This window comes from Podarcis vaucheri (genome assembly GCF_965113315.1).
Source record: "Podarcis vaucheri genome assembly, chromosome: 3".
NCBI classification, from domain to species: domain Eukaryota; kingdom Metazoa; phylum Chordata; class Lepidosauria; order Squamata; family Lacertidae; genus Podarcis; species Podarcis vaucheri.
Genome location: NC_138761.1, coordinates 13,495,110 through 13,522,519, shown reverse-complemented (window position 1 = coordinate 13,522,519; position 27,410 = coordinate 13,495,110). Strand labels below are relative to the sequence as shown.

Sequence of the window (27,410 nt, the reverse complement as noted above, 5' to 3'; positions counted from 1 at the left end):
TACTACATCAAGTGGCAGAGAGTTCCAAAGGGCAGCCGCCGGCAACGCTAAGCCAAGCGACCGGGTTCTTTAGAAGAATGCGGAGCGGGAGTTAACGCGGTAGCCCTGTCGTAAGGGGTCCAGCCTGTATCTCTTCCCCCCCTCGGCCACCTCCCATCCCTCCAGAAGAGCTTAGGGAGAAGTCGAAGCCTCTCCCAACTTTGAGAAACGGATGCCGGTGGCGGCTGCGCTCCCGGACTAGGCGGGCGGTCGCTATCCCGCGAAGCTTGAGCCTCCCGACTTTCCGTCGCGACCTCCGCCAGCTGAGGCTGCTCGAGCCGCTCTCGCGTCTTCTCCTCGGCGCTCTCGCTGCCCTTTCCCCACCGGTGACGCTGCGCGGCGGGGGGGGGGGGCGGCGGGTTGGTCTCCGGTGCCGGTTCTGGCGGTTTGACGCTTCCCTCACCATGTCTCGGGTCCTCAAGTCGGTGGATTACGAAGTGTTCGGCCGGGTGCAGGGTGATTATTATGATTATTATTATTAATAATAATAAAGGAGGGGGAGGGGGAGTGTATTCGAATTACCAGAAGAAGAGAGGGGAAAGGGGGAGAGGGCGCATGCGCGAGGTTCCCTCAGGCTGTGGAAGCTTGCCGAGAGGGGGCGCGAGAAAGGGAGCGAATTCGCATGCGCGAGTACCGTCGCCTGAGGCGCATGTGCGGTTACGGGCAACGTTCGGAGTTCCTCCGCGAGCCAGAAGTGGAGCTCTCCCCCCCCTCCCCGGCTACGCAGGGACTCTGCTGCGCATGCGCAACGTGCAGAGAAAGCGAAAACGTGCAAGGTGGTTGCTTTGGGTATCTTAACGCCTATTGATTTCGTTGCTTCGATTGTAAGAATCCCCCCCCACACACACACTTTATTTCTTTCCCGTGCTTCGTTTACTGGTTTCAGGAGGAGCATCCCCCCCAGCCTAAGACTGCAACTGCTATTATTTCAAATGGCTTAATAGGGTTGTTGTTATTGCTGTTATTAAGCAGAGGAAATGCAAGAACCTCTGTCACAAAGAACACTTCAGCGCGTATTTCGTCAGTGAATAACGTTGCACACAGCCTGGTTTGCTAAACAAAATTTAAAGTGTTGGTGCTGACCTTTAAAGCCTTAAACGAACTCAGTCTAGTATATCTGAAGGAGCGGCTCCACCACCATCATTCTACCTGGACACTGAGGTCCAGCACCGAGGGCTTTCTGGATGTTCCCTCACTGCGAGAAGCCAAGTTACAGGGAACCAGGCAGAGGGCCTTCTCGGTAGTGGCACCCGCCCTGTGGAACGCCCTCCCACCAGATGTCAAAGAGAAAAACAACTACCTAACTTTTAGAAGACATCTGAAGGCAGCCCTGTTTAGGGAAGCTTTTAATGTTTGATGCATTACTGTTCTTTAATATTTTGTTGGAAGCTACCTAGAGTGGCTGGGGAAGCCCAGCCAGATGGGTGGGGTATAAATAATAAATTATTATTATTATTAACATTGGTAATGAATAAAGGAGAAGCAGGGTAACAAAATGGAGCAAGGGGGAGGGGGAGATTAAAGACGTGTAAACAGGAGCTGTTGTGCCTGTAGGTTAAAGACACATTTAAAGGTAAAGGTACCCCTGCCCGTACGGGCCAGTCGTGTCCGACTCTAGGGTTGCGCGCTCATCTCGCTCAAGAGGCCGGGAGCCAGCGCTGTCCGGAGACACTTCCGGGTCACGTGGCCAGCGTAACTAAGCGGCATCTGGCGAGCCAGCACCAGCGCCACACACGGAAACGCTGGTTACCTTCCCGCTATAAAGCGGTACCTATTTATCTTAGGGGTGCTTTCGAACTGCTAGGTGGGCAGGAGCTGGGACTGAACGGCGGAAGCTCACCCCGCTGCGGGGATTCGAACCGCCGACCTTGCGATCAGCAAGTCCTAGGCACTGAGGTTTTACCCACAGCACCACCCGCAGTGAGACACATTTACTCACAAGCAAATCCAATTTATTTAATTTTATGTTTCTTACATTTAAATTCTGCCTTTCTTCCATCATGAGGACCTCCCAAGGCATGTGGTTCTCAGGCAGTCTCCCATCCAGGGACAGAACAGATATGAACCTACGGTACTTTGCTTCTGCAGAGTGGTGGAGATTATACAGTGGGAAGACATGGAAAAAATTATCTTCTGTATATAGGATCCATAGCTAAAAGGTGGCCAGGATAGAAAGTGTGTGACTAGATGTGAAGAAAATCAATAACATAGAAGTTAAGAATGTATGTACAATGACTTTGGATCCACCATGTATAAATTATATGTTGTATAGGGATCCTCCTGTACCCCTTTCATGAACTTCATTGACCTATCTTCAGGAAAACAGATACTGTAACTTTATATTATAAAGATGTTGCAGCATCACTGTTAAATTTATTTGCTTACATAATTCAACTCATACTGTATATATGAGTTGGAAACCCAATCCTAATCAAGTTTACTGTGACACAATTCATTCCGTTCCATTCAACCGAGTTTCCTGCATTGAAGGTATCCTTAAATTTTCAGCTTTCATCCACAGGTGCTCAACCAAAGTTAATATGGTGTAAGGTACAAGGAATGGTAACCAGTTTCATACACTGGGCAAGATACATCTAAAGAGATATTTAATCCCATTGATTTCACTGGGAAGCAAAGCATATGCCATTTAAAGTAATGGGGCTGCCTGTTCCCTCCTGCTAATTGGCAGTGGGAAGCAGGATAATCAGGGAGGAGAATGGAAAAAGTGAATGCAACAGCACCAGGTAGTGGACAAAAATAATTGCGGCTGTTTTGTTTCCTGCATGGTACTGACTTCATCCTTTTCCCCCAGCTGCAGAAAACAGGCTAGTCAAAAGAAAAGCTTTAAAAATGACATTCTCTGGTCTCAGTTCAGCTCTTGTTGCATATAACTATTCAATTAGGTTTATTTTATATATCCTGGCTCAATGAGACTTTCAGGGCAGCTGATACACACATACACAAATCACAAATAAAACCACACAAATGCTGACAAAAATAAATTCTATAAGATTCTTGTAAAAACAAACATTTATTTACTTATTTCATTTTAGATTTACATAAATGTCACACAAACAACTTCAACAAGTAAGCGCATTGATTCTTACCAACCCAGCAAGTAAAATAACAGTGAACTTCTAAATAATATTAAACAACTGCAACAAAACCTATAAAAGTATATAAAAATGCCCCCTGCATACGGCTGTGTATCTACATGAAATTCAGACACATTCATAAAGATCAGTGGCACACAGCTGAGCTTCATGATGGAAGCACACACCCATTTCTACAGCAAATCTATATCTCGCTTGCTACATCAGAAGACATAGGAGTTATTCATAATCATCTGATAATTTGCAAATAGTTATATCGAGCACAACAAAAACTTTGTGGCAAACATGCACCACTTACTATCAAATGTTTCTGGCAGCCTGTTTCCTGAACATGTTGCTGTACTAGTTTGAATAAAAACATTTATTTATTTTAATGTTCTTTTTATTCTTTCCTAGGTGTCTGTTTCAGAATGGTAAGACAACATGAAGTACATCAATCTTTCATCGTTACTGTATCATATTTCTAAGATTAAAAAAAAGGCCTGTGGCCTGTACAGAGACCCCAACAGTCTATAATGCCAAGTTTTCAAAGCTAATCTGAACAGTTAAGTATTGTGTGTCTGTGGTATGTGTTTTAACGGAGATCCTTTTTTATAAAATGCAGTAGAATCCTGATTTTATGAAAACTAGTTGTATGAACAATACATTTATGAGCCATCTTACTCAACCAGATGAGAAAGAAGCACCACAGTACATGTGCATGAACTTTAACTTTGTGCAAAGGTCTCATAGACTTAAAAGTTTTTGTCCCTTGATCTTACTGTGGCCCATATTCCCAAACATACAGCATGGAAAGATTGCGTATGAGCAACACGCCGTTTTTCACAGTGACCAAGAAACGCAAGCGAACTGTGCTCACTTTCCAAAGCAAAATAGAGATTGTGGAAAGGTTGGAGAAAGGCGAAACAGCAACAGTGTTGGCGGAGGAGTTTGGAATTGGGAAGTCCACAATTTCGCAACTCAAGAAAAACAAAGACACACTCCTGCATTTTGTCTCAACGATGGGGAGCGAAAATGGCAAAAAGAAGCGGAAGACGATGAAATGCGCAAAGAACTCAACGTTGGAAGATGCTCTCTATGCTTGGTTTTCCCACATGAGAAATATTGGTGAGCCAGTCTCAGGCCCACTTCTATGTGAAAAGGCCTTAGAAATGAACAGGAAATTGAACGGCAACCCTGACTTCAAGGCTAGCTCAGGATGGCTGGCGCGGTTCAAGTCTCGCCACGGGATTCACCATCTTGGTGTTCATCATGAGAAGCTTTCTGCTGATCAGCCAGCCACTCAATGCCTCAAAAAAGAATTTACAGATTTCAAAACAGAGGAGGACTCTGACGTCGAGAGCATTTACAACACTGTTGTCGTTCCTGGACCCTCACATTCGGAAGCCTACAACGCATTAGAAATAGCTCTGCAGTGGCTGGAAGATCAAGAAGAAAGTGATGTGGTACAGCTCCTGTTTTTGAAAAGCCTGAGAGATTTGGCTGCAAAGAAGATAGCGAATTCTCTCAAACAAAAATAAGATCAGAACTTTTGGCAGCAAGGAAAGACAATAATAAAAACTTGATTCTTGACGTAGTCCCATGATAGGTCTGTTGCTGTTGATAATGCACTGTATGACTGAAAAATAAATCAATAAGCATTGCAGTTTGTCTTTCTCACTCAAAGCACTGTAGCTGCTGTAATGCTCAAAAGCACAGTTTTCTGAACTTTATTTTATGAACTCCTATCTCCTCAATTAGTTCATAAAATCAGGTTCTACTGTAAATACTGTAAATGTGGACACATGTTCCTGTTAAAATACAATGCCCTTGAAAACTAGACAAGGCTCTATTCCTCTATTGCCTCTATTCAAAGCTTGTGGAGGGTCTCTCTCTGGGCCAGATGTCCATCTATAATTTTAAGTGGTGTTACTGAGAGCTTGTAGATAGCTTGATAATTTCTTTGGAAAATGTTAGCCTTTGAGTCTTGGTCTGAGCAAATGCTTTTATTTATATGCTGGTGTTGGAAATGAAAGTAGAGCTCCAGAGATTTGCAAGTGATTTAAGAAATGGACCTTAATGGTTTAATTTCTTTCTTAATAGCTGGGCTCTTTGCAGCTAAGACCCCACCTATTCTCTTTTGCCACTTTTGGACATCTTGGGGGGTAGCTTTGGAAACAAAATGATACATGCTTTCAAGATGGGAAGTCGGAAACCATATACAACTGAGCTAATGTTAATTCAGTTTTTCCTTTTTAGTAGATTCCAATGACAGATGCAACATGTTCTGTGTGCCCAAAGCAAGTTAATAACTATTCAGATACTAATGAGCTTTGTTCTGGCACATGCAGCACCTTCTCCTTCTCTGTGTCCCGCTATCAAACCCAGAAGTCTTAAATTAACCATAGTTTCCAGTTTTGTCCAAACTAGGAAACTGTGGCGAGCAAGTTGGGAACAAGCCAAGTTCTTACACCAACTTCAAATCACGGTTAGATTCTGGTTTGTTCTGAACTTGGTAACCACGGTTTCCCAGTTGAAACGCCAACAGTGAATGAAAGTTAAATGAAGACTTTCTGCCTTATTGCAGCATGCAATTTGTCTTTTTTCCCTTAGTAGTCCAACTTTGTCCTTTTAAACTTAAGATGCCTTGCAAATTATGTTAAGAGGAACATAATAGAAGTGCAAGCAGTGTACTGTAAAAGTATGTAAAATTTTATTTTTAAACAGCAGTGGGAGAATGTAACCTCAAATTCACTCTTCCAAGAAATGCCCCATCACAAAGTTCTAACTGCAGTTGTTAAGCACCCATGTCAACACTTGGATGATCTTACACAGGCATAGGCAAACTCGGCCCTCCAGATGTTTTGGGACTACAACTCCCATCATCCCTAGCTAACAGGACCCGTGGTCAGGGATGATGGGAGTTGTAGTCCCAAAACATCTGGAGGGCCGAGTTTGCCTGTGCCTGATCTTACATCTGTGTTTTATAAGCCAGATATGAAACAGCCTTTTGGTTTTATACACAACTCCTTTGTTCCTTTCTTTGTTGCACACCTGGATGCAAAGCAAAGATTGCTAACTCACCATAATTTCCTATTTTGCTGAACCAGGAAACTATGGTGGGCAGTTTCTACACAAGCCAGGATCCTTGTGTAGAGGATCCTTTATAAATCATCATTAATGAAGTTGGGTTTTGAATAATGGCTTGTTTCACAGCCAGTAACCATAATTTCTTGGTTTGGATGAAACAGGAAACTCTTGAGACTTCCACAAAATATGACTTTTGGGGGCTGCAACTCCATGTTTGTTGGTCTTCTTGAATCCTTAGGAAAGAAATTGTGCAGAAAGAAATGTGATGTTTTAAGGCTGAGCTGCATTATATGATTTCAGATACTGCATAAAATCTGTGTATCTTCTTCTTTCCACCCCTCCCCCCCCCCCGTTACCCATAACCCTCAACCAGTATACAGAAGATAAAGCTAGGAAAATGGGAGTAGTTGGCTGGGTTAAAAATACCAGACAAGGGACGGTTACTGGCCAGGTACAGGGTCCAGAAGATAAAGTACAGGAGATGTAAGTACAGCGTTTCCTGAAACGTGTGCTGTGCTGGCTTCACTAACTTGCAGGATTGGTTAAAACGCTTCTGCCGATTAACAAAATGGTTTGGAGAAATGATATTGAAGCTCTAAACTGGACTTCCTCCAGGTCTTAAATGAAACAATTTGCTCACATGGACTTATATTCAACCTTGCGTTAAGTAAGTAGTTCGGTCAAGCCAATGATGTCTGTTAGCACAGTGGAGCTCCCCCAGTCCATGGCACTCCCTGTATCTGCTCTGAGGATCCTCTCAACCCTCTGGATCAGATTTGGGGATGGCGCAAAGAGGGTGAATATTCCCATTATGCTAGTGGTAATCTGCACACATGAAACTACAGTGGTACCTCGGGTTAAGTACTTAATTGGTCCGTTCTTAACCTGAAACTGTTCCTAACTTGAAGCATCACTTTAACTAATGAGGCCTCCTGCTGCTGCCGCGCCGCCGGAACACGATTTCTGTTCTCATCCTGAAGCAAAGTTCTTAACCCGAGGTAATATTTCTGGGTTAGCCGAGTCTGTAACCTGAAGTGTATGTAACCCGAGGTACCACTGTATTACATTGGATACTGCCCTAGATGTGTAAATTAGAGAGATTGGCTCTGTTGTCACTTCCGGGTGACCAGCTTATTAAGCATTCACCCTAATTCATTTGCTCAAAGTGTGTAGAGGAAGTTAGACAACATGGGCTGTTTATCGAGCATTCATTCTGATGTGTTTCTTGTGGAGGTTTTCCAGCATGGCGTCAAATAATTATTACCCCATACTTTTCAGTGCATTTCCCTGTCACACTTCTTATTGCAAATGTCTGATTTTATTTTATTATTTATCACATTTATATACCACTTTTATCTTCCAAAAATCCCAGGGCAGTGCACATGATTCCCCTCCCCATTTCATCCTTTAGGCTAGGTTAGGCTAAGAGATGGTGACTGGGCCATTTGCTTCATGGCCGAGTGGGGATTTGAAGCCTGCTCGCCCAGTCTTGTGCAAGAGCTCCATATCTGCTTTAATTGTACCACCTGGATTTGCTGGCATATGACTGAATCCTGCCTGAAAATAGCAATGGCTTACAAGCGCCCAGAGACAGAACGGTTTCTCGCCAAATGGTTTACTATTAAGGGAGCCAGCATAAATGCTACAGCTGTGGCTTCCGTTTATGGAGGTGACATGTGACTTCCGAGGACGCCCACCTCCCTAAACAATCTGAAGTCTGCCCAAGCCCTGCAGAAGGAGGGGCTGTTGATAGAAGACCACCTTAGAGCTTTCATTTGCTAGGCACTGTTAAGGATTCCTATTAAGAGTCCTCCTTCCTTTGTTATATAGCTGTTTCCAGCTTTCTAAAGCTCAGGAGACGGGGATCTTTGGACAACCAGCCCATGTCTCCTGGCCCCAAGCAAAGGATGGCGTTCAAGGTGGAGTTGGGGCCTGCTGAGATCCCTTTTGGTTTGGGAGCTTGCTGATGACATCGTAGGCAAGCACATGTGATCTTTGATGAGAAGTTTGGACGCAATCATCTCCACACACACCCATTTGGCCATACATCATCAGTAACCCCAGTCGTGCCTATGAGTCAAGCCTAAGCTATAGGAGTCAGAAGAAACAATGTGTGGAGCTTTTTCATTGGAAAATATTGCAGAGCTGTTTGAAGAATGAACTGAATCTGCACCATAGGGAGAGCAGGGGCTCCATAGAGTTCTGAGTTCCATAGAGTTGTTTTTGCAAATAGCCTGATACTTTCCAGATATTTAGACTGCAACTCCCATCAGCCGAGATCGATACACATCTGTGTGATTATTTTGCATGATTTGTCCTGCTGCTTTTACTATGGATCATTGTTTACTTTGGTTGTGATAATTAATCTAGTGGGTCAAGGAACTGTGCTTGGCACAGAAGTTCCAGCCCCAAACACTGACAATTGTATTCACACACCCCTCTGACCTCATTCATCAGCTGCTGCTCACACGCTTTTGAACAAATCTTCAAAAAATGAGGGATAGAAACTTGGTGGGTTTTTATTAAGTTGCACCCCAAACCACATTCTGAATTTCTGCATATTCATGGCATACATGCATCCATTATATAGCAGGCATAGTCAATATGGTGTCCTCAAGAGAATATTTGACTCCAACTCCCATCATCCACAGCCAAGATTGGCTATCCCCAAAGAACATCCTGGATGGCCTGGGATGGATCCTGAATAACTTGAGCAGTCCTGCGGGGAGGTGAGGGTGCAGTCCCTTTTGTTGCCAGTTCCTCTTATAACGGTGTAAAAGCAGAACTCCAAACGTGGCCAGGTGCCAAGACAAAAAGGGTGAGGGCAGAGGGTGGAGACTTGTTAGTCTAGTACTTGGAAGGAAGAAGACGAGAGTACTGAGTAATGCTGGGGAAACGGAATGCAACAAATCAAAGGCATTCTAATTCTGTTGTGTAAGGCTGATTAGAGGCAATTAGTTTGGTAGAAATGCTGTATTTCTGCCAAGATTGCTGATCGTTTCTCATAATACGTGATGGGGCCGTTAATTTATGTGTTGTTTTGATTTCAAGATAGGAATGTCATAATTCTTTTTTGGTCTGGGGACGCAGATAAAGACCCAGGGATACAGTACTTTTAAAAAGGTGGTGGAGCAGCTTTTAAATTGATTGCATGGGGGAAGTCAAGAGGAGCTGATTCAGAACTAATCATCAGGTTGAGGGGAGAAATATTTATGTTCAGGTGTGGGTGAGGTAGAACTAGACACTTAGAGGGCAGGAGCACACAGCAGCAATTCGGAGAGCCAAAGCTCTGTAGGGTAAAATGCATGTATCAAACACCTATTTTAGGAAAACTGATAGGAAGTATTATTGAAGCTGAGCTAGCATAGCTTCTCCAAGGACCTAACTTTCTGAGCTCTAGGTGGAGCTGTTTGATGGGTAATGGTAACATGCACCACACTTCTCATTGATGTTCACCTATTTTTAGCTGCCTCCTGAGACAATCTCTTCTTTCCCTGCAACATGGGATCTTTCCTCCTACTGCGTCTTAATAGTCCCTGTGTTGCCAATAAAAAAGGGCCATAGCTCAGTGGTGGAGCATCTGCTTTGCTTTCAGTAGTTCCCAATTTCAATCTCTGGGTAAAAAAAGGTAAAGGTAAAGGACTCCTGGATGGTTAAGTCCAGTCAAAGGCGACTATAGGGTTGCGGCGCTCATCTCGCTTTCAGGCCAAGGGAGCCGATATTTGTCTACAGACAGTTTTCCAGGTCATGTGGCCAGCATGACTAAACAATGGAACACTGTGACAGAAACCAAAGCGCCACAGTGGTACCTATTTATCTACTTGCACTGGTATGCTTTTGAAATGCTAGGTTGGCAGGAGCTGGGACAGGGCAAGGGGAGCTCACCTCGTTGTGGGGATTCGAACCGCTGACCTCCTGATGGGCAAGCCCAAGAGGCTCAGTGGTTTAGACCACAGCGCCACCCGCATCCCCTTATCTCCAGGTGGGAGTAGGAGAGAACTCGACCTCAAATCCTGGAGAAGCTTTGCCACTCAGTGTAGACAGTACTGAGCTAGATTGACCAATGATCTGAACAAGCAGCTTCCTAAGAGAAGCAGCAGTTATTAGTGCCCCTTTTATTTTCACTGATTATGGGGAGATCATCATGGTAAATATATCACTACAGCAGAATGCTGTCACAAGCAATACAATGTGCACCTTTCTGCTCCTTCTTTTTCTTAGGGGCAGGGCATTTCAGAAGGGACGTCTTTTATAGATCAAGGAGAGGCTAATGGACTCTTGCATCACCTAAATGCCACCTGTTTCATGTCCTTTATTATTGCTATTTTTAAGAGCGCACGTCAACCCAGCACACAGAAAAACATGGCCGTTCTTTAAAGCACAGCCCACATTAATGCATCCAAATGCCAATGGCTTGTCCTTAGAAAAGGGGTGAGGAAATGTCTTTGTCCCGAGGGCCACATTCCCTTATGGGCAACATTCTGAGGGCCACATGCCTGTGAGGGCCAGGGCAAAAGTAGGCAGGACATCAAATGCGATCTTCACTTTGGTACAGTAAGTTTGTTTCGACACCCAGCCAGCCTTCTCTATCCTCCCTCCAGGGAGGCAAGAGGCATGATATGAGCTCAAGGATACCTTCCAGCCTGGCAAAAGTACTCAAGGAGGATGCAAAGCAGGGATGGGGAAGGGGCATAGCTGTCATTCGTCCCTTATTTGGCGGGAAAGTCCCTTATCCCAGTGCCGTGTCCTGCTGCTGTCCATTATTGATGATGTCCCTTAAATTTCCCGGGTTTCAAAGGAAGCAGCTCCTATCCCTTCCTCCCTGCTGGCCAGGGAGGCTCCAACTGTGTTGCTTGGCTGTGTTGCTCACCCAATAAGGAGTCTAAGAACAACTGGGGGTGGAGCTTGCATGCCTTGTGCCGATCAAATCGGCCGCGTTGCCTGGGGACTCGCCTTTGCTCAGCGCTTCCCAGCGGAAAGGTGACGGTGGTTTTCCTTGCTGCATCCCCTTTGCCGGGTTGCTGCGCTGTGGGAACCACTGCTTGAGGCTTCATTTGGCTGCTGGCTGGGCTTTCTGCCTTTGGCTCGGAGGGGCTCAGAAGTCGAACCTCCCTGTGCTCTGAAAATCCCTTATTTTGGCTGCTGATCCCTTATTTTTGAGGCTGCTGGTCCCTTATTTTCAAATCTGTAAGTTGACAGCTATGGGAAGGGGTATGGCTCCGGAGAGTGTGTGGCCTGGGGAGATTCCCTGTTTGGTCCCCAGGCCTGAGGTTCCCCATCCGTATCCACAGTCCCCCAAAGGGTAAACTCAACAAGCCCACCTGTAGTGAATGTTGAAAAGGTCATGGCTGCAGGTGGAGCCATCAGTAGGGCCTGTCCAGCAGATCTCAAGGCATGGCTTGGCAAATAGTGGAAGAGGTGCTTGTGACGTTAACATATGAGAGTGCTGGAGGTGAATTAGTTAAACAAGTTACCCAATCAGAACCCAGGGGGGTGGAGTCAGAGGGATTATAAAGCCAGCTCTGGGAGGGGCAAAAGGGGAGTTCGTTGGGTGGTTGGTTGGAGTGGGAGTGAATTGGGATAGAGTCTGTGGGTAGGTTGAGTTAAAGGTAAAGGGACCCCTGACCATTAGGTCCAGTCGTGGCTGACTCTGGGGTTGCGACGCTCATCTCGTTTTATTGGCCGAGGGAGCTGGCATACAGCTTCCGGGTCATGTGGCCAGCATGACTAAGCCGCTTCTAGCGAACCAGAGCAGCGCATGGAAACGCCATTTACCTTCCCGCTGGAGCAGTACCTATTTATCTACTTGCACTTTGATGTGCTTTCAAACTGCTAGGTTGGCAGGAGCAGGGACCAAGCAACGGGAGCTCACCCCTTCTGATTGGCAAGTCCTAGGCTCTGTGGTTTAACCCACAGCGCCACCCGCGTCCTGCGGTTGAGTTAGTGTAGCGAAATAAGCTGAGTCAGGAACAGGTAGGGGCTAGGAAGACGAGTAAATATCTGAGAGGTGGTTTAGTGAGTGAGAGCAGGTAATGGAAGTTATAGGTCTGGATAGGCACCCCATGATTGTAATTGACTGATACCGTTTATGAAACCACACGCTTGTTAAACTGCAATAAATAAACAAAAGTTTATGTTCCAATTTAACCCTGACTGGACTCAGTATTGTACCAGGTAGGGCCTGGGTGGTGGCAGTGAGAAATAAAGTGGTGGCACAGGGATCAGTAGACGGTGAAACATCCTGGGACCCTGTGTGATCGCCACAGTGCTTACTTATATATACCCTCATTCTCTTTGAGCTCAGCCCTCACACAGGGAGGTAGAGAGAGATGCTCAGCTGCTGGTAGGCACCAGCCATCAAAGTCATTGAACGATCGTTCTCTGTGGCACAATGAGTCAGTGCATCTGGCTGTTAAACCAGAAGGTTGGTGGTTCGAGCCCACCCAGGGATGGCTGTGGGCAGGATTCCTGCAATGCAAGGGGTTGGACTAGATGACCCTGGGATCCCCTTTAGCTCTGCAGTTCTATGATTCTATGATCCTCTCCAAGGTATTAGAGCTCACTAAGGAAACCTCTTTAGCTATTAGACTTTGAGACATCCCTTGCATGAAGTTTTAAAAGTCAATTCAAGTGCTTTGCAATCTTGGGTCCCCGGACACTGAAGGACTACAACTCCCATTATCCTTGACTATTGGCTAGACTGGTTAAGGATGATGGGGTTTCTAGTCCAACAACACCGAGGGACCTGTGGTTGACGAAACCGATTTTATCATTGTTCATTTAACTACTTCAAAATATTTCAGGGCAAAAACTGAGAAGACTCCTGTTTGGTTGATTTTTGCTTTTTTGCTTTGGAGAGGCACAAATGGTGAGGCGTTCGTAGCTGTGCTTTTTGATCTGCAGTCCAAAAATGAAGCTGTTCCAATTGTTGCTATAGTAACCTGCCACGATACGACAGGCCTGCCTTTTTTGGTGCGGAGCTTGTTCCACGTTTACGTTGCAGCATAATTCTCATTTCCAGAGCAGGAGGTAGGAAGCTTGCTGGAGGTGGAGGTAAATTTATTTTCCAGAGCAAGGACAAAATGTAAATTTAGAAGCGATTGAAAAAGGCTGTTCTTTGTTCCTGCCAGAGGCTATAAGTAGTAACCGTGTTCCTAAAGGGTATCATGCCTGATGGAAAATTTGAAGAGAGAGCTGGCAATTGATGAATATTGCACCTCAGCTGAATTAACACCATTGGGATTTTCAATAATAATTCCAACAGGATTGCAAACTGACCAGGAAAGAAATGGCCTGGCCTGTGCTTTGTCTGCACTCTCTTAGTACCTTGATCTGAAAAAAGCAGGTGGAGCCTGCATGCAGAAAAGCATCATTACCTTCTAAAGCAGACTTCCTGAACCGCGGTCCTCCAGATGTTTTGAGACTACAGTTCCCATCATCCCTGACCACTGGTCCTGCTAGCTAGGGATCATGGGAGTCGTAGGCCAAAAACATCTGGAGGGCCGAGGTTGAGGAAGCCTGTTCTAAAGTCTGTGGAGCAAGCTGCTGCTAAAGGTACAGGAAGAGCATCCAGGGGGAAAAAATTGGAAATGCTAGATTTCTGTTTTGGTCATGTCCCACTGTACCAGAGCCTTGGAAAGAGGAGGCTTGAGACTTAAGAAACCCAACCAGCTGCTGAATGTCTGTCCAGCTACTGTGCCTTTAATAGCAACTTGATCCGCAGATACGGGAAAGTTACGATGCTTATCTGCAAGCCATGACAAGGTTCACCTGGTGATTGATTAAGCCACTGTTAAAGACAGAAGAGAATATTCAAGCTTGGTCAGACTATAGACCCATCTCATCAAGCATCCGGTGTCCAGTTGTGGCCAACCAGATGTTTTGTGGGAAATCATCTGCTGACAAGGCCACGGGCATGCCCTTCCATCAGTTGCCCCATCAGTGAGGCGGAAAAGCACCCACTTCAGCCACCAGTACTGCACTCCCACGGAGAAACTGAGAGGCTTGGTGTCCAATCCTGACATCCATTGAAATATGCATGTGTTGAAGGGGCTGTGTTCAATGTGGGAGACACTGAGGCAGTGCACCCTGGGCAAGAAGACTTATGCACTGTATATTCGAGGGGGGAATATATACGGAGACTTTATGTGGGCGCCATAGGAGATACTGGCAGGCACACTGGCACCAGTGGGCACCACGTTGACAACCTACTGCCCCAAGGCAACCAATCGGCATGTAAGGATGTCTTGCCCTGAATCTACTGTTCAACCATTCCATCGGCTGATTCCAAATTCCAGTAATTTGATGCAGCAAACGTTCTGGTCGATGCTTATCCTTACTGCTTCATATGTTGCTTGAGTTGAACTGACTACTGATCTGTTTCCAGGTTCAGTTCAAGGACCCTGAAAGCCCTGAATGGATTTGGATCAGGCTATCCAAATGACCGGGGACGCGGGTGGCACTGTGGGTTAAACCACAGAGCCTAGGACTTGCTGATCAGAAGGTTGGCGGTTCAAATCCCCACGACAGGGTGAGCTCCCGTTGCTCGGTCCCTGCTACTGCCAACCTAGCAGTTCGAAAGCACAAAGTGCAAATAGATAAATAGGTACCGCTCCGGCGTGTGTGTGGTGTTTCCCAGATTCCCCACAGGCTCCTATGGAATGCTCACCTATCCTTCCCTCTGTTATGGACTGAGTTGAATAGGATCCAAATTGCAGCAGTCTGATTGGTCCTGGAACAATAGGATTCAGAATGCAGCAGTCTGATTGGTCCTAGAACAATAGGATCCAGAATGCTGTAGTCTGATTGGTCCACAGGAGCCACCCAATCCAACTGCATGTGGAAGCGAAGCCGCAACCTGATTGGCCTACAGGAGAATTCCGGAATTAGCCAATCACGTGGGGCCCATTGTGTAATAATGTATATAAAGCAGACATTCTGGGGAAACTTGCATTCCTCACTACTATGAGCTGAATAAAGAGCATGAAATCCACACTCGACTCCGAGTATATTTCACCTCTCTATTCATTTTCATCCATGTGCCCTCAGAAGGCCTCCGTTTCAATCTTTCCACCCCCACCCCCATGTCGCTGGGAGGATCAGGCGCAGGCTGCCCTGGCAATGAACTCCCCCCCCCATTATTATTCCATCAGTTGTTTTTGGCTCCAGGCTCTCCGTCCCACTCCCTTTGAGAAAGCGCGAAGGAGAAAAGAGGAAAGGAGGAGACTGATGGCAACAGCATGGAGGAGGCCAGGGAGAAGCACTCAGGAGTCAAGAGCCCGAGCCGCTTGGCATGCAGAGCGCGCTGGCAGTGTCAGGGCATGAATTAAAGCCCACTATAGTCGAAGGCTCTTCAATGCACTCGTGCGTTAGTCTGTTTGCTCCCTGTGTCAGCACTTTTCCCAGCTTGGAGTGCCTTTGTGTTCTTTAGCTGAGCTATAGAAGCTGCCCTTTAAAGGGAAGAACATGAAAGGGGCCCCAATACATCCATGGCAGCTGCTCTGCATACAGAAAGCCCTGGTTTAATCCCTGTCCTCTCCAGATGAAGTGGATTTTGGATACCCGGGTTACAAATAATAATAATAATAATAATTTATTTATTTATTTATACCCCGCCCATCTGGCTGAGTTTCCCCAGCCACTCTGAGCGGCTCCCAATCAAGTTTTAAAAACAGTACAGCGTTAAATATTAAAAACTTCCCTAAACAGGGCTGCCTTCAGTTGTCTTTTAAAAGTAAAATAGTTGCTTATTTCCTTGACATCTGAAGGGAGGGCGTTCCACAGGGCAGGGGCCATTGTCCAGAAGGCTCTCTGCCTGGTTCCCTGTAACCTCACTTCTTGCATCGAGGGAACCGCCAGAATGCCCTCGGTGCTGGACCTCAGTGTCCGGGCTGGATGATGGGGGTGGAGACGTTCCTCCAGGTATACAGGACCGAGGCCGTTTAGGGCTATTAAAGATCAGCACCAACACTTTGAATTGTGCTCGGAAACGTACTGGGAGCCAATGCAGATCTCTCAGAACCGGTGTTATGTGGTCCCAGCGGCCACTCCCAGTCACCAGTCTAGCTGCCGCATTCTGGATTAATTGCAGTTTCCGGGTCACCTTCAAAGGTAGCCCCACGTAGAGCGCGTTGCAGTAGTCCAAGCGGGAGATAACTAGAGCATGCACCACTCTGGCAAGACAGTCTGCGGGCAGGTAGGGTCTCAGCCTGCGTACCAGGTGGAGCTGGTAGACAGCTGCCCTGGATACAGAATTGACCTACGCCTCCATGGACAGCAGTGAGTCCAAAATGACTCCCAGGCTGCACACCTGGTCCTTCAGGGGCACAGTTACCCATTCAGGACCAGGGAATCCCCCACACCCGCCCGCCCCCTGTCCCCCCAAAACAGTACTTCAACCTCAATCTGTTAGCCGCCATCCATCCTCCAACCGCCTCCAGGCACGCACACAGGACCTTCACCGCCTTCAAATGCTGTCTGTGCAGTTGCAAGGAGAAATGAAGCCGTTTGGACCCGTGGTCTTGTTTAGGGGATGGACGAATCCTATCAATTTTCATTTTGCCTAAGTGGCTCATTATTCCAGCCTTTAATTCAGTTTGCAACATTCCCTCGCTCCCTCCCCTTTACTCCTTCCCTCCCACGTAAATTGAATATCTATGTCTGATCTTAAGCTGATGCAGCGCTCTCAACAGAAATGGCCATGCTACTTAGAGGAAGAACTGCATTTCCCCAGCAGCAAAGTCATTGCATCCAGCGGAAATGCTGTTCCCCTTGCACCATGGGCACTTCCTGTAGAGGAGACACCTGGAAGCTGCACAACAAATCATTAACAACACATTTACTGAACAAAGAATGAATGAATGATCAGATGACCGGGGAACTAATTAGGAAACCGATTCACAAGACTATGAATTTAATTATTTTCTAACATTTATATCCCACGTGGCATGGAACCCAAGTCGGTATGCATGTGCTTGCCAGGTAGTCGCCTATCCAGGCACTGACCAGATCCTGACCTGCTTAGCTCCAGGAAAGTGATGACCTCGTGTGTCTTCAGACTATACTCTGTTTCTGCAGTTACCAAGATCCAAAGATCTACATTAGACAAATTTATGGACTTAGGTTTACTGAGTGTGATTTTTTTAAAAAAATTTGATTGGGAAAGACTACAATATCATATCTAAATATGCTTTTCAAATTTCCCCAACAATCTTCTTATTCTTCTTTGGCAATCACTTGTAGCCGAGTAAGATTGTCTTCCATAAACACAGTTTTAACATACAGATAGGTAGCCGTGTTGGTCTGCCATAGTCAAAATAAAAAAATTCCTTCCAGTAGCACCTTAAAGACCAACTAAGTTAGTTCTTGGTATGAGCTTTCGTGTGCATGCACACTTCTTCAGATACACAGTTTTAACAGTGAGTCTGTAAGTGACTATGGAGGCCAATTCTGGATCCACACATCCTTCCCATTGGTTTCTGGGTGAGAGTTCATCACGGTGTGGATTTGCCAAGCGTGTCTTCCTCGTAGCATGTTTCTCCCTTGCGTCCTGAGTTCGAGTGTCTTCAAAGCCCATGACACCTTTGGTAAAGGCTGTTCTCCAATTGGAGTGCTTGCAGGCAAGTGTTTCCCAATTGTTGGTGTTTATACTACTATTATTATTTTTTTAGATTTGCCTTGAGACAGTCCTTAAACCTCTTGTTGACCACCAGCATTATGCTTTCCATTTTTAAGTTTGGAATAGAGTAGTTGCTTTGGAAGACGATAATCAGGCATCCGCACAACGTGACCTGTCCAATGAAGTTTATGTTAAAGAATCATTGCTTCAACACTGGTGATCTTTGCTTCTTCCAGTACACTGGCATTAGTTCACCTGTCTTCCCAAGTGTTGTGTAAAACTTTTCGGAGACACCATTGATGGAATCTTTCGAGGAGTTGGAGATGGCGTTTATAAGTGGTCCACATTTCACAAGCATACAGTAAGGTTGGTAGTACGATAGCTTTGTAAACAAGCATTTTGGTTTCCCAGTGAATGTCCCAGTCCTCAAACACTCTGCACTTCAATTGGGAGAAAGCTGCACCCACAGAGTTCAGATGATGCTGGATTTCAGATGTGGAAGCTATCGTACTGGGCTGGAAAGAACATTACCAACGTCTCCTTAACCGCAACTTCCCAACAGTGGTTTGTGAGGAAAGCTGCTTCTTCCAAAAACTGAAGTCCAAGTTCTTCCGTGAACAAAGGGTGTACCATTTTTCAATGTTTGCCAGTATTCCAAGAGTGGGGAAATCCAGCTCACCCACATCTAGCATGGAGTGCTCAACAAATTATCCCCCCGAGGGAAGGCTGCCCTGGACGAGTGAAAAAGAAAGGTCTCCCACTCCCAGGTTCACAATTCGTACTGAAAAGGACAAACCATGCTAAACCCTTGATTTCATATGTGGGGAATGTTCGCTCGTTAATTTCTTTTGTTCCCTAAGCAGTCATCCTTGGTGAAGAGGAAGGGAATGTTTTATCTTACATGTGTCCAATGGCTTCTTTCCAGTGAGTTGGCTTCAGTTCTCAGGCAGGTCTCAAAATCCTCACTTCCTGTGCTCTCTGCTTTCCGAGCCACCAGGACAATTTTCCTAGAATTGTTACCTCTGGGAAATGAAACAGAGCCTTCCTTAGATTGGCAAGCGATGGAGGGTGGAGCAAATTCTTTTCAAATGTCCTCTTCTAAGAAAGCGAAACTCTCAGGGACTTCAAGTTGTGCCAACTGGGATTAATTGTCTGGATGATTTACAGTGTGAGGTGGAGTTCCTATCAGTAAGGGTCCACTCCTTGAACAGGGTGGGCCTCTAGCTGTCTGTTCTACCCTAAAAGAAAGAAAGAAAGAAACAATGAGAGAGTTTTTGGACTTAAAATTTCTGGAAGAAATCCTGAAACAATTCACTCTCTGCAATGAAGTCCTTCGTATTATTGTTTCATTGTTCATTCTTCCTCTTAGAGTCAAAGTCAGGCTTATGTATATACCAAATCTTCCACAAATAATATTTGTACTCAGAGTAGCTTGCAGAAAATAAAAGATGGTGTCCAACTGTTAGTGCAAGGAATTTTGCCTGTGCAATAAGACTTACTCCCTTCTCCTCCTTGTGTGCATGCACTGTGCCTTTTCCAAATCTGTCCCGGGGTTTCGGGGTAACCTCCCAAACAGATTTAAGGGGTGAAATATACTCGGAGTCGAGTGTGGATTTCATGCTCTTTATTCAGCTCACAGTGGTGAGGAGGAATGAAAGTTCCCCCAAAATATCTGCTTTATATTCATTATTTACACAATGGGCCACACGTGATTGGCTAATTCCGGGATTTCTCCTGTAGGCCAATCAGGTTGCGGATTCACTTCCACCTGGAGCTGGATTGGGTGGCTCCTGCGGACCAATCATACTGCTGCATTGTTCTAGGACCAGTCAGACTGCTGCATTCTGAATCCTATTGTTCTAGGACCAATCAGACTGCTACATTGTGGATCCTATTCAACTCAGTACATAACAAGGGTTATGCAGTAGGAAAAGAGGGAAGAAAGACCCATTGTGGTAGCATAAATCCTTCCACTGATGGGAAGCTTACTTTGCACTATACAGTGGTACCTCGGGTTAAGAACTTAATTCGTTCTGGAGGTCCGTTCTTAACCTGAAACTTTTCTTAACCTGAGGTACCACTTTAGCTAATGGGGCCTCCCGCTGCCGCCACACCACCACCACGTGATTGCTGTTCTCGTCCTGAAGCAAAGTTCTTGACCCGAGGTACAATTTCTGGGTTAACGGAGTCTGTAACCTGAAGCATCTGTAACCCGAAGCATCTGTAACCTGAGATACCACTGTAGTTCATAAACAGGGCTGTTTGTAAACCGAGGCACCACTGTATGTGCTTAGAAGTAACACTATTATACATGAAAATATAATATTATTTTAAAAACAGCTTTAAAATTGGTTTTTTGTATTAATCAATAAGTCATAGGTACAGTACAGCAACAATGCATACCGGGGTAAAGCGTCCGGAAAAAAAGCACACCTTAGTGAAAATAATGTAGAAAAGTCCATTATATATTAAGTAGAACCATCCACCTGACAGGTACCGGAACTGAGTTCCGATGAGTTCCAGCTGAATAAAAAAAGCCCTGGGGAGAACTGTTTTGCAAAAAAAATAAATAAGCACATTAGGCAAAATTGCATACAAAAATGTGTACGTAAGGAAAAAAATTGCAGTCAACTGATGAATTTCCACGAGTAATTAAGAAAAAGCAAATTGATGTGGAGAAAGTGTGGGAAAGGAGATATGGGAAGGAACCAAAATCGACAGAATCATCCATCCCTACTATACATCCATATTTTGTTTATTTTTAGTACAGCTCATTGATTTAAAGATTGCAGTTCAGTCCCCAGCTCTTCAAAAGAAGATAGGATCAGCACAAGATACAATTCTGCTTGGGGGAAATGGCAATTTGGTGCCTCCCTCCAGTCCAGAAAAATCTTACTTCAGTAATGGCAATAAGATAGCCAAACCTGAGGGCAACAGCTTGGGATGGGTGGGTTAAGGGAGGTATTGTTTTTTTTGCTAATATGTTATGTCTTTTGCTTTTATTCTGCATTTTTATGTTTTAAACTGTCTGGTGATCTTCAGATGAAAGGTAGTATATTGAATGAATGAATGAGGGGTGCAGGACAGACCATGTACCATAAGCACATCTCTGTCCAACAGCAGGGCAGAGAGTGGTTAAGAGATCTGAAAGCAGCCCTGTTTAGGGAAGTTTTTAATGTTTGATCATGTTTTTACTATTCTGCGGGGAGCCGGCCAAAGTGGCTGGGGAAACCCAGCCAGATGGGTGGGGTATAAATAAGAAAATTATTACTATTATTATTAATATTGTTGTTGTTAAGTAGGAACACCTGGGAGACTATCCCTGCTGCCTCCCGAGGAGAAGAAGAAGAAGAGTTTGGATTTGATATCCCGCCTTTCACTCCCCTTCAGGAGTCTCAAAGCGGCTAACATTCTCCTTTCCCTTCCTCCCCCACAACAAACACCCTGTGAGGTGAGTGGGGCTGAGAGACTTCACAGAAGTGTGACTGGCCCAAGGTCACCCAGCAGCTGCATGTGGAGGAGCGGAGATGCGAATCCGGTTCCCCAGATTACAAGACTACCGCTCTTAACCACTACACCACACTGGTCTGAGGCAGTTGCCTCGCTTTGCCTGGTGCTAGGGCCGGCCCCATAAATAGAATTGTAGAATCATTCATCAGAGGATTACTTGCATGATTTGCACACGCTAATTGCTTTGACTGAAGGGGATCCAGTTCTTTTCACCTCAGACTGCAACTGCTCACATGCCCTATAAATCAACCTTTCCAATAAAAGCCACTGTCAGTGCGAATAACACTGGCCTTTAGGGCACCATAAAACATGTCACACTATCTAAAAAGATACGGATTCTTTTCTGTGAGGTTTCTTCTGGGGATGCAGGTAGGAGCAGGAGGAAATCCTTTGTATTCCTGCCCAACTTGCATATGAAAGTTTGCATGTGTGGTGTTGCAGATAAAGATGACAGCCAAGGCCTAATCTTTCATAATAAATATTTAGCACTGTTAACAGTGCTATTTGTGGCTTCTGCCAAATGATTAAAAAAATGGCATAAGAATCCATTGTGCTTTGCTTTCTCCATTTTATCCTCACGCCAACGCTGTGAAGTAGGTTAGGCGGAGAGATACCAAATGGGCTCAAGGTCACTCAGTAGGCTGAGTGGGGATTTGAATGCTCGCCTCCCCAGGTCTTCCACATCCTAGCCCAACTGCTGCACCACAGTAATAAAATTTAGCATTTCTTCTGTGTTACATCAGCAGGTATTATTGATCTCCATATTGCATTTGCTATGTTTCTAGATGCCCATCAGCCAGGTTCCTTGAACAGTTTGCAACAATCAATTAAACAGGCAAATCCAATCCAATCATTAAAACCTTATTAGTTCAACAAATAATAATCCTATAACAACACAGAATATAACATGAAATTTAAAGTGTAATGACATCAGCTCTCTGTTCACATCTGCCTTTGAGAGAGGGAGATGAATTTCAAGGAAGGAAGGAAGGAAGCTGGGCAACTATAAAATTAATACAGTGGCTAAGGAGGAGGCTTGGACTGTGACAGATGTGATTTGAATTAGGGACTTTCTGGTGCACAGCTCTATTTATTAGCTACTACTATTTGTGGTGGGTGGCGCTGTGGTCTAAACCACTGAGCCTAGGGCTTGCCGATTGGAAGGTCGGCAGTTCGAATCCCCGCAACGGGGTGAGCTCCTGTCCCAGCTCCTGCCAACCTAGCAGTTTGAAAACACGTCAAAGTGCAAGTAGATAAATAGGTACCGCTCCAGCGGGAAGGTAAACGGCGTTTCTGTGAGCTGCTCTGGGTTCGCCAGGAGCGGCTTAGTCATGCTGGCCACATGACCTGGAAAAACTGTCTGCGGACAAATGTCGGCTCCCTCAGCCAGTAAAGCGAGATGAGTACCGCAACCCCAGAGTCGTTTGTGACTGGACTTAACTGTCAGTGGTCCTTTACCTTTACCTTTTTACTGTTTGCTAGCAGATCTTCCAGGTTCACACTGTTTAAAGATGGTCAGTGAACAGCAACCATGTCCCTAGATATAAAGGGAGAGGAATACCATCGCTAGGTATTTGTAATCCTCCACCATTAGATAAATATCTACCTTGGCTGGGGCTGTCATTCAAAACATCTGGAGGCCGCTAGGTTGGCAAAGTTTGGATATATATTATCGCACCAGAAGTAGTGATGGCCACCATCTTGGGACAGCTTTCAAAAAGGATTAGATAATTTTATGGCGGATAGGGCTACCAGCCACCACGGCTGTTTTCTCCTTCTTCTGTTGGAGTCAGTGTGGTTCTGAAAACCAGTTGCTGGGGGCGTAGCTGGGAAGAGTACTATGGCGCTTGTGGGCTTCCCACGGACATCTGATTGGCCACTGTGTGAAAAGGACGGCGAAGCAGATGGGCTGTTGACCTGACTTTGCTGGCGAGAGGGAGACGGTGTAGCATTGTGGCTAGGACATTTATCCTTCCGCTTCCAATGTGTTATCTCTGACATTCCGAGTTAACAACTTCTCTCGGAAGTTAGCATTTAAAGGGCACGGCTGTAAATAGCAGCTCGGTCTTCAGTGGGTGGGCATGTTACTCATCCGTACCAGGGAACTCCCAAACCCATCTGTGAAAGCGTCAGCTGCAAGCAGCTTCCTTTTTCAGGTCATCCTTATTCTTTCCTCTAGCATTTGAAGAAGTGTTTGACATCTGCCCTCCCTAGGAGAATGCATATCTTCTTTTTTGCATGCTTGCAACACGTAATCTTGGGGGAGTCCTTGTTTTTCACTGGTTCCTCATTCTGTTGGATCACAAGTCTTGTTGTTTAGTCGTGTCCGACTCTTCGTGACCCCATGGACCAGAGCACGCCAAGCACTCCTGTCTTCCACTGCCTCCTGCAGTTTTGTCAAACTCATTTTAGTAGCTTCGAGAACACTGTCCAACCATCTCGTCCTCTGTCGTCCCCTTGTGCCCTCCATCTCTCCCAACATCAGGGTCTTTTCCAGGGAGTCTTCTCTTCTCATGAAGTGGCCAAAGTATTGGAGCCTCAGCTTCAGGATCTGTCCTTCCAGTGAGCACTCAGGGCTGATTTCCTTCAGAATGGAGAGGTTTGATCTTCTTGCAGTCCATGGGACTCTCAAGAGTCTCCTCCAGCACCATAATTCAAAAGCATCAATTCTTCGGCGATCAGCCTTCTTTATGGTCCAGCTCTCACTTCCATACATCCCTACTGGGAAAACCATAGCTTTAACTATACGGGCCTTTGTTGGCAAGGTGATGTCTCTGCTTTTTAAGATGCTGTCTTAGCCTGCTGATAATGCAAATATTATATCATTCAGCTTTTGCTACGAAAGCAGGCATAATCCCAGCAGCAGAGAGAAGTTCGTGCAAGGACAGTTGACGTTACACAAAGTCAGCATCAAACCAAGTGTCATAATTGCTGTTCTTAAAAGTCAGAAGCGATAGGTAGCTTGATGGCAGATGCAATAAGTGGAGAGCTACTCACCTCAAAAGCTGTGTGTTACCTCCTCTATCAGAGACAGTATGTCTATGTATGCAAGTTGTTGGGGATCACAAGTTGAGAGAGTGATCTCATGCTCAGATATAAGCTTTCAAGCTGGTTGGTCACTGTGAGAGCAGAGTACTGGACAAGGTGAGTCTTCGACCTAATTCAGCTGGGTTCTTCATGCATTCTTATGCTTATCGGAGGAAAAACATGGTGTGCAATCTAATGCTCATTGCTAGAGCTGGGCAAATATAGCTTGGAAACAGCAGTAAAATTAATTGCTTGTCCTCAGAACACTGAAATATTTTTTTCTCTCAGGCCTCGGTCTCCATCTTAGTCCGCCCACAGGCCTCCTGTTTCCCATTACTATTGTCAATTTCACATTTAGCTGTGGGAATGAAAGCCACACGCCGTAGTAAACATCCTTTTAAAATCACACAGCCAGTTCCTGTAATTTCATGGCTCTTAAGGCTGAGGATCATTCTTATATAGATAGTTTCTCTCTCTATTTAAAGGTGAGACAGATTTATGGATGATTCAAAAAGGTATTAGGAACAGGCAAATCTGCCGATTTTGGTTTTAGGCAGTCCCTCATTTTTCCAATCTAAAATCCAGATTTTTACATTAGGGCGCGACTCCCTTCCCCCAAGTCCTTATGAAAATTCAAAAACATTTTAGTACTAATTTCTCCTACTGTGCACATTCATATGCCACTTCCCTTAATCCCCCCTAATATAATGAGGTTTTTTTTTGTATGTTTTTACTAATATATGCCTTTTTGTGCATGCTTTATTCTAGCATATGCATTTTGGTACACATAACTTGGCCGAAGAACTGCTTTACAATATTCAGAGAACTGTGCATTTCAAAGCATGGCTGACTTTTTGTTCTTCTGCTGTTCCAGAAAGTGTGAATTAGGTAGATTTGCCTTAATTGTCAACTGAATCAAATTCTTCCCCATCGCTAAATAGTTATTAGTCCCAATAGTTACATGGGACAAAGCACATGGAAAAACTTGCATGGGCCCTGACCTGACTGAAAGCCTGGAAGCAGTGGGACCTCCTGGTCCTATATTGGTTCCTGGCTTGAACTTCTACCATTGCTGAAACAATCATTCTCTTCCTGACTCCAAGCTCCAGCCTTCCTTTCTGGCCTGGAAATAGGAAGAGCAATGATAACGAAGGATGAATGTGAGCCAGTTAATGTATTTAGATGTTGTCGCATTTGGGGGACTTCATTATATGGGACGGACATCTACAGAACACGATGTAGCATTCAACATGGCTCCGAGAAATGAAAAGTCAACCCCTGCCGATCTATAACTCCTGATTTGTATAATAACTCCTGCCATACAAATAATAGAACTGTAGATTTGGAAGGGACCCTAAGGGTCATCTAGTACAACCCTCTACAATTCAGGAATCACAGCTAACACATCCATGATGGATGGCCATCCAACCTATGCTTTAAAACAACAACAACAACAACAACAACAACAACAACAACAACAACAACAATAATTTATTATTTATACCCCGCCCATCTGACTGGGTTTCCCCAGCCACTCTGGGCGGCTTCCAACAGAATATTAAAATACAATAGTCAGTTAAACATTAATAGCTTCCCTAAACAGGGCTGCCTTCAGATGTCTTTTAAAAGTCAGATAGTTGTTTAATGCCTTGCCATCTGCTGGGAGGGCGTTCCACAGGGCAGGCGCCACTACCAAGAAGGCCCTCTGCCTGGTTCCCTGTAACTTGGCTTCTCGCAGTGAGGGAACCGCCACTCTGGGCAGCTTCCAACAGAATATTAAAATACAATAGTCTACTAAACATTAAAAGCTTCCCTAAACAAGGAAGCAGAGTCCGCAAGCTCCTGTGGGAGTCTGTTGCACTGTTGAACAGCTCTTACTATCAAAAAGTTCTTTCTGATATTTAGTTGTAATCTCCTTTCTTGTTACTTGAAGCCATTGATTCAAGTCCTACTCTAGAGAGCAGGAGAAAACAAGCATGCTCCATCTTCCATGTGACAGCCCTTGAGATATTTGGAGATGGCAATCATAACACATCACAGTCTCCTTTTTTCCAGGCAAAATATACCCGCCTCCTTCAACCTTTCCCCATAAGGCTTGATTTCCAGACCCTTGATAATCTTGGTTGCCCTCCTCTGTACACGTTCCAGCTTGTGAATATCCTTCTTAAATTGTGGTGCCCAGAATTGGACACAGTACTCCAGGCGTGGTCTGACCAAGGCAGAATAGAGTGTTACTATTACTTCCCTTGATCTGGACATTATAAATAATAATAATAATAATAATAATAATAATAATAATAATAATAATAATTTTATACCCCAGCCACTTTGGATGGCTTACAGCACATAAAAAAATGGTAAAACATAAAAAAATTCCTGATACAGGGTTGCCTTCAGATGTCTTCTAGTCAGAATTTTTTTTATTTCCTTCACATCTGAAGGGAGGGTGTTCCACAGGGCGGGTGCCACTACCGAGAAGGCCCTCTGCCTGGCTCCCTGTAACCTCACTTCTCACAGTGAGGGAACCGCCAGAAGGCCCTCGGAGCTGGACCCCAGTGTCTGGGCTGAACGATGGGGGTGGAGATGCTCCTTCAGGTACACTGGGCCGAGGCCGTTTAGAGCTTTAAAGGTCAGCACCAACACTTTTAATTTTGCTCGGAAACGTACTGGGAGCCAATGCAGATCTCTTAGAACCGGTGTTATGTGGTCCCGGCGGCCACTCCAAGTCACCAGTCTAGCTGCCGCATTCTGGATTAATTGCAGTTTCCGGGTCACCTTCAAAGGTAGCCCCACGTAGAGCGCATTGCAGTAGTCCAAGCGGGAGATAACTAGAGCACGCACCACTCTGGCAAGACAGTCTGCAGGCAGGTAGGGTCTCACCTGCGTACCAGGTGGAGCTGGTAGACAGCTGCCCTGGATACAGAATTGACCTGCGCCTCCATGGACAGCAGTGAGTCCAAAATGACTCCCAGGCTGCACACCTCAGAAACGTACTGGGAGCCAATGTAGGTCTTCCAGTACCAGTGTTCTATGAT

At 45.3% G+C, this 27,410-nt stretch overlaps 1 protein-coding gene across 3 annotated transcripts in view; it reads left to right on the top strand.

Moving 5' to 3' along the window:
* The first annotated feature begins 273 nt into the window (after positions 1 to 273).
* ACYP2 (acylphosphatase 2) overlaps positions 274 to 27,410 on the top strand; it is a 61,649-nt gene continuing 34,512 nt past the window's right edge. The window contains exons 1-4 of one of the 3 annotated variants that reach the window (XM_082218059.1): positions 275 to 495; positions 3,549 to 3,565; positions 6,595 to 6,704; positions 8,052 to 8,397. In XM_082218059.1, coding sequence (XP_082074185.1) covers positions 444 to 495; positions 3,549 to 3,565; positions 6,595 to 6,704; positions 8,052 to 8,160 — 288 coding nt within the window. In that variant the 5' untranslated portion in view covers positions 275 to 443 and the 3' untranslated portion in view covers positions 8,161 to 8,397. Of the gene's footprint in view, positions 496 to 3,548; positions 3,566 to 6,594; positions 6,705 to 8,051; positions 8,398 to 27,410 lie in introns of those variants that run through there. The other 2 variants (XR_014218226.1, XM_082218058.1) reach the window with 2 other exon arrangements.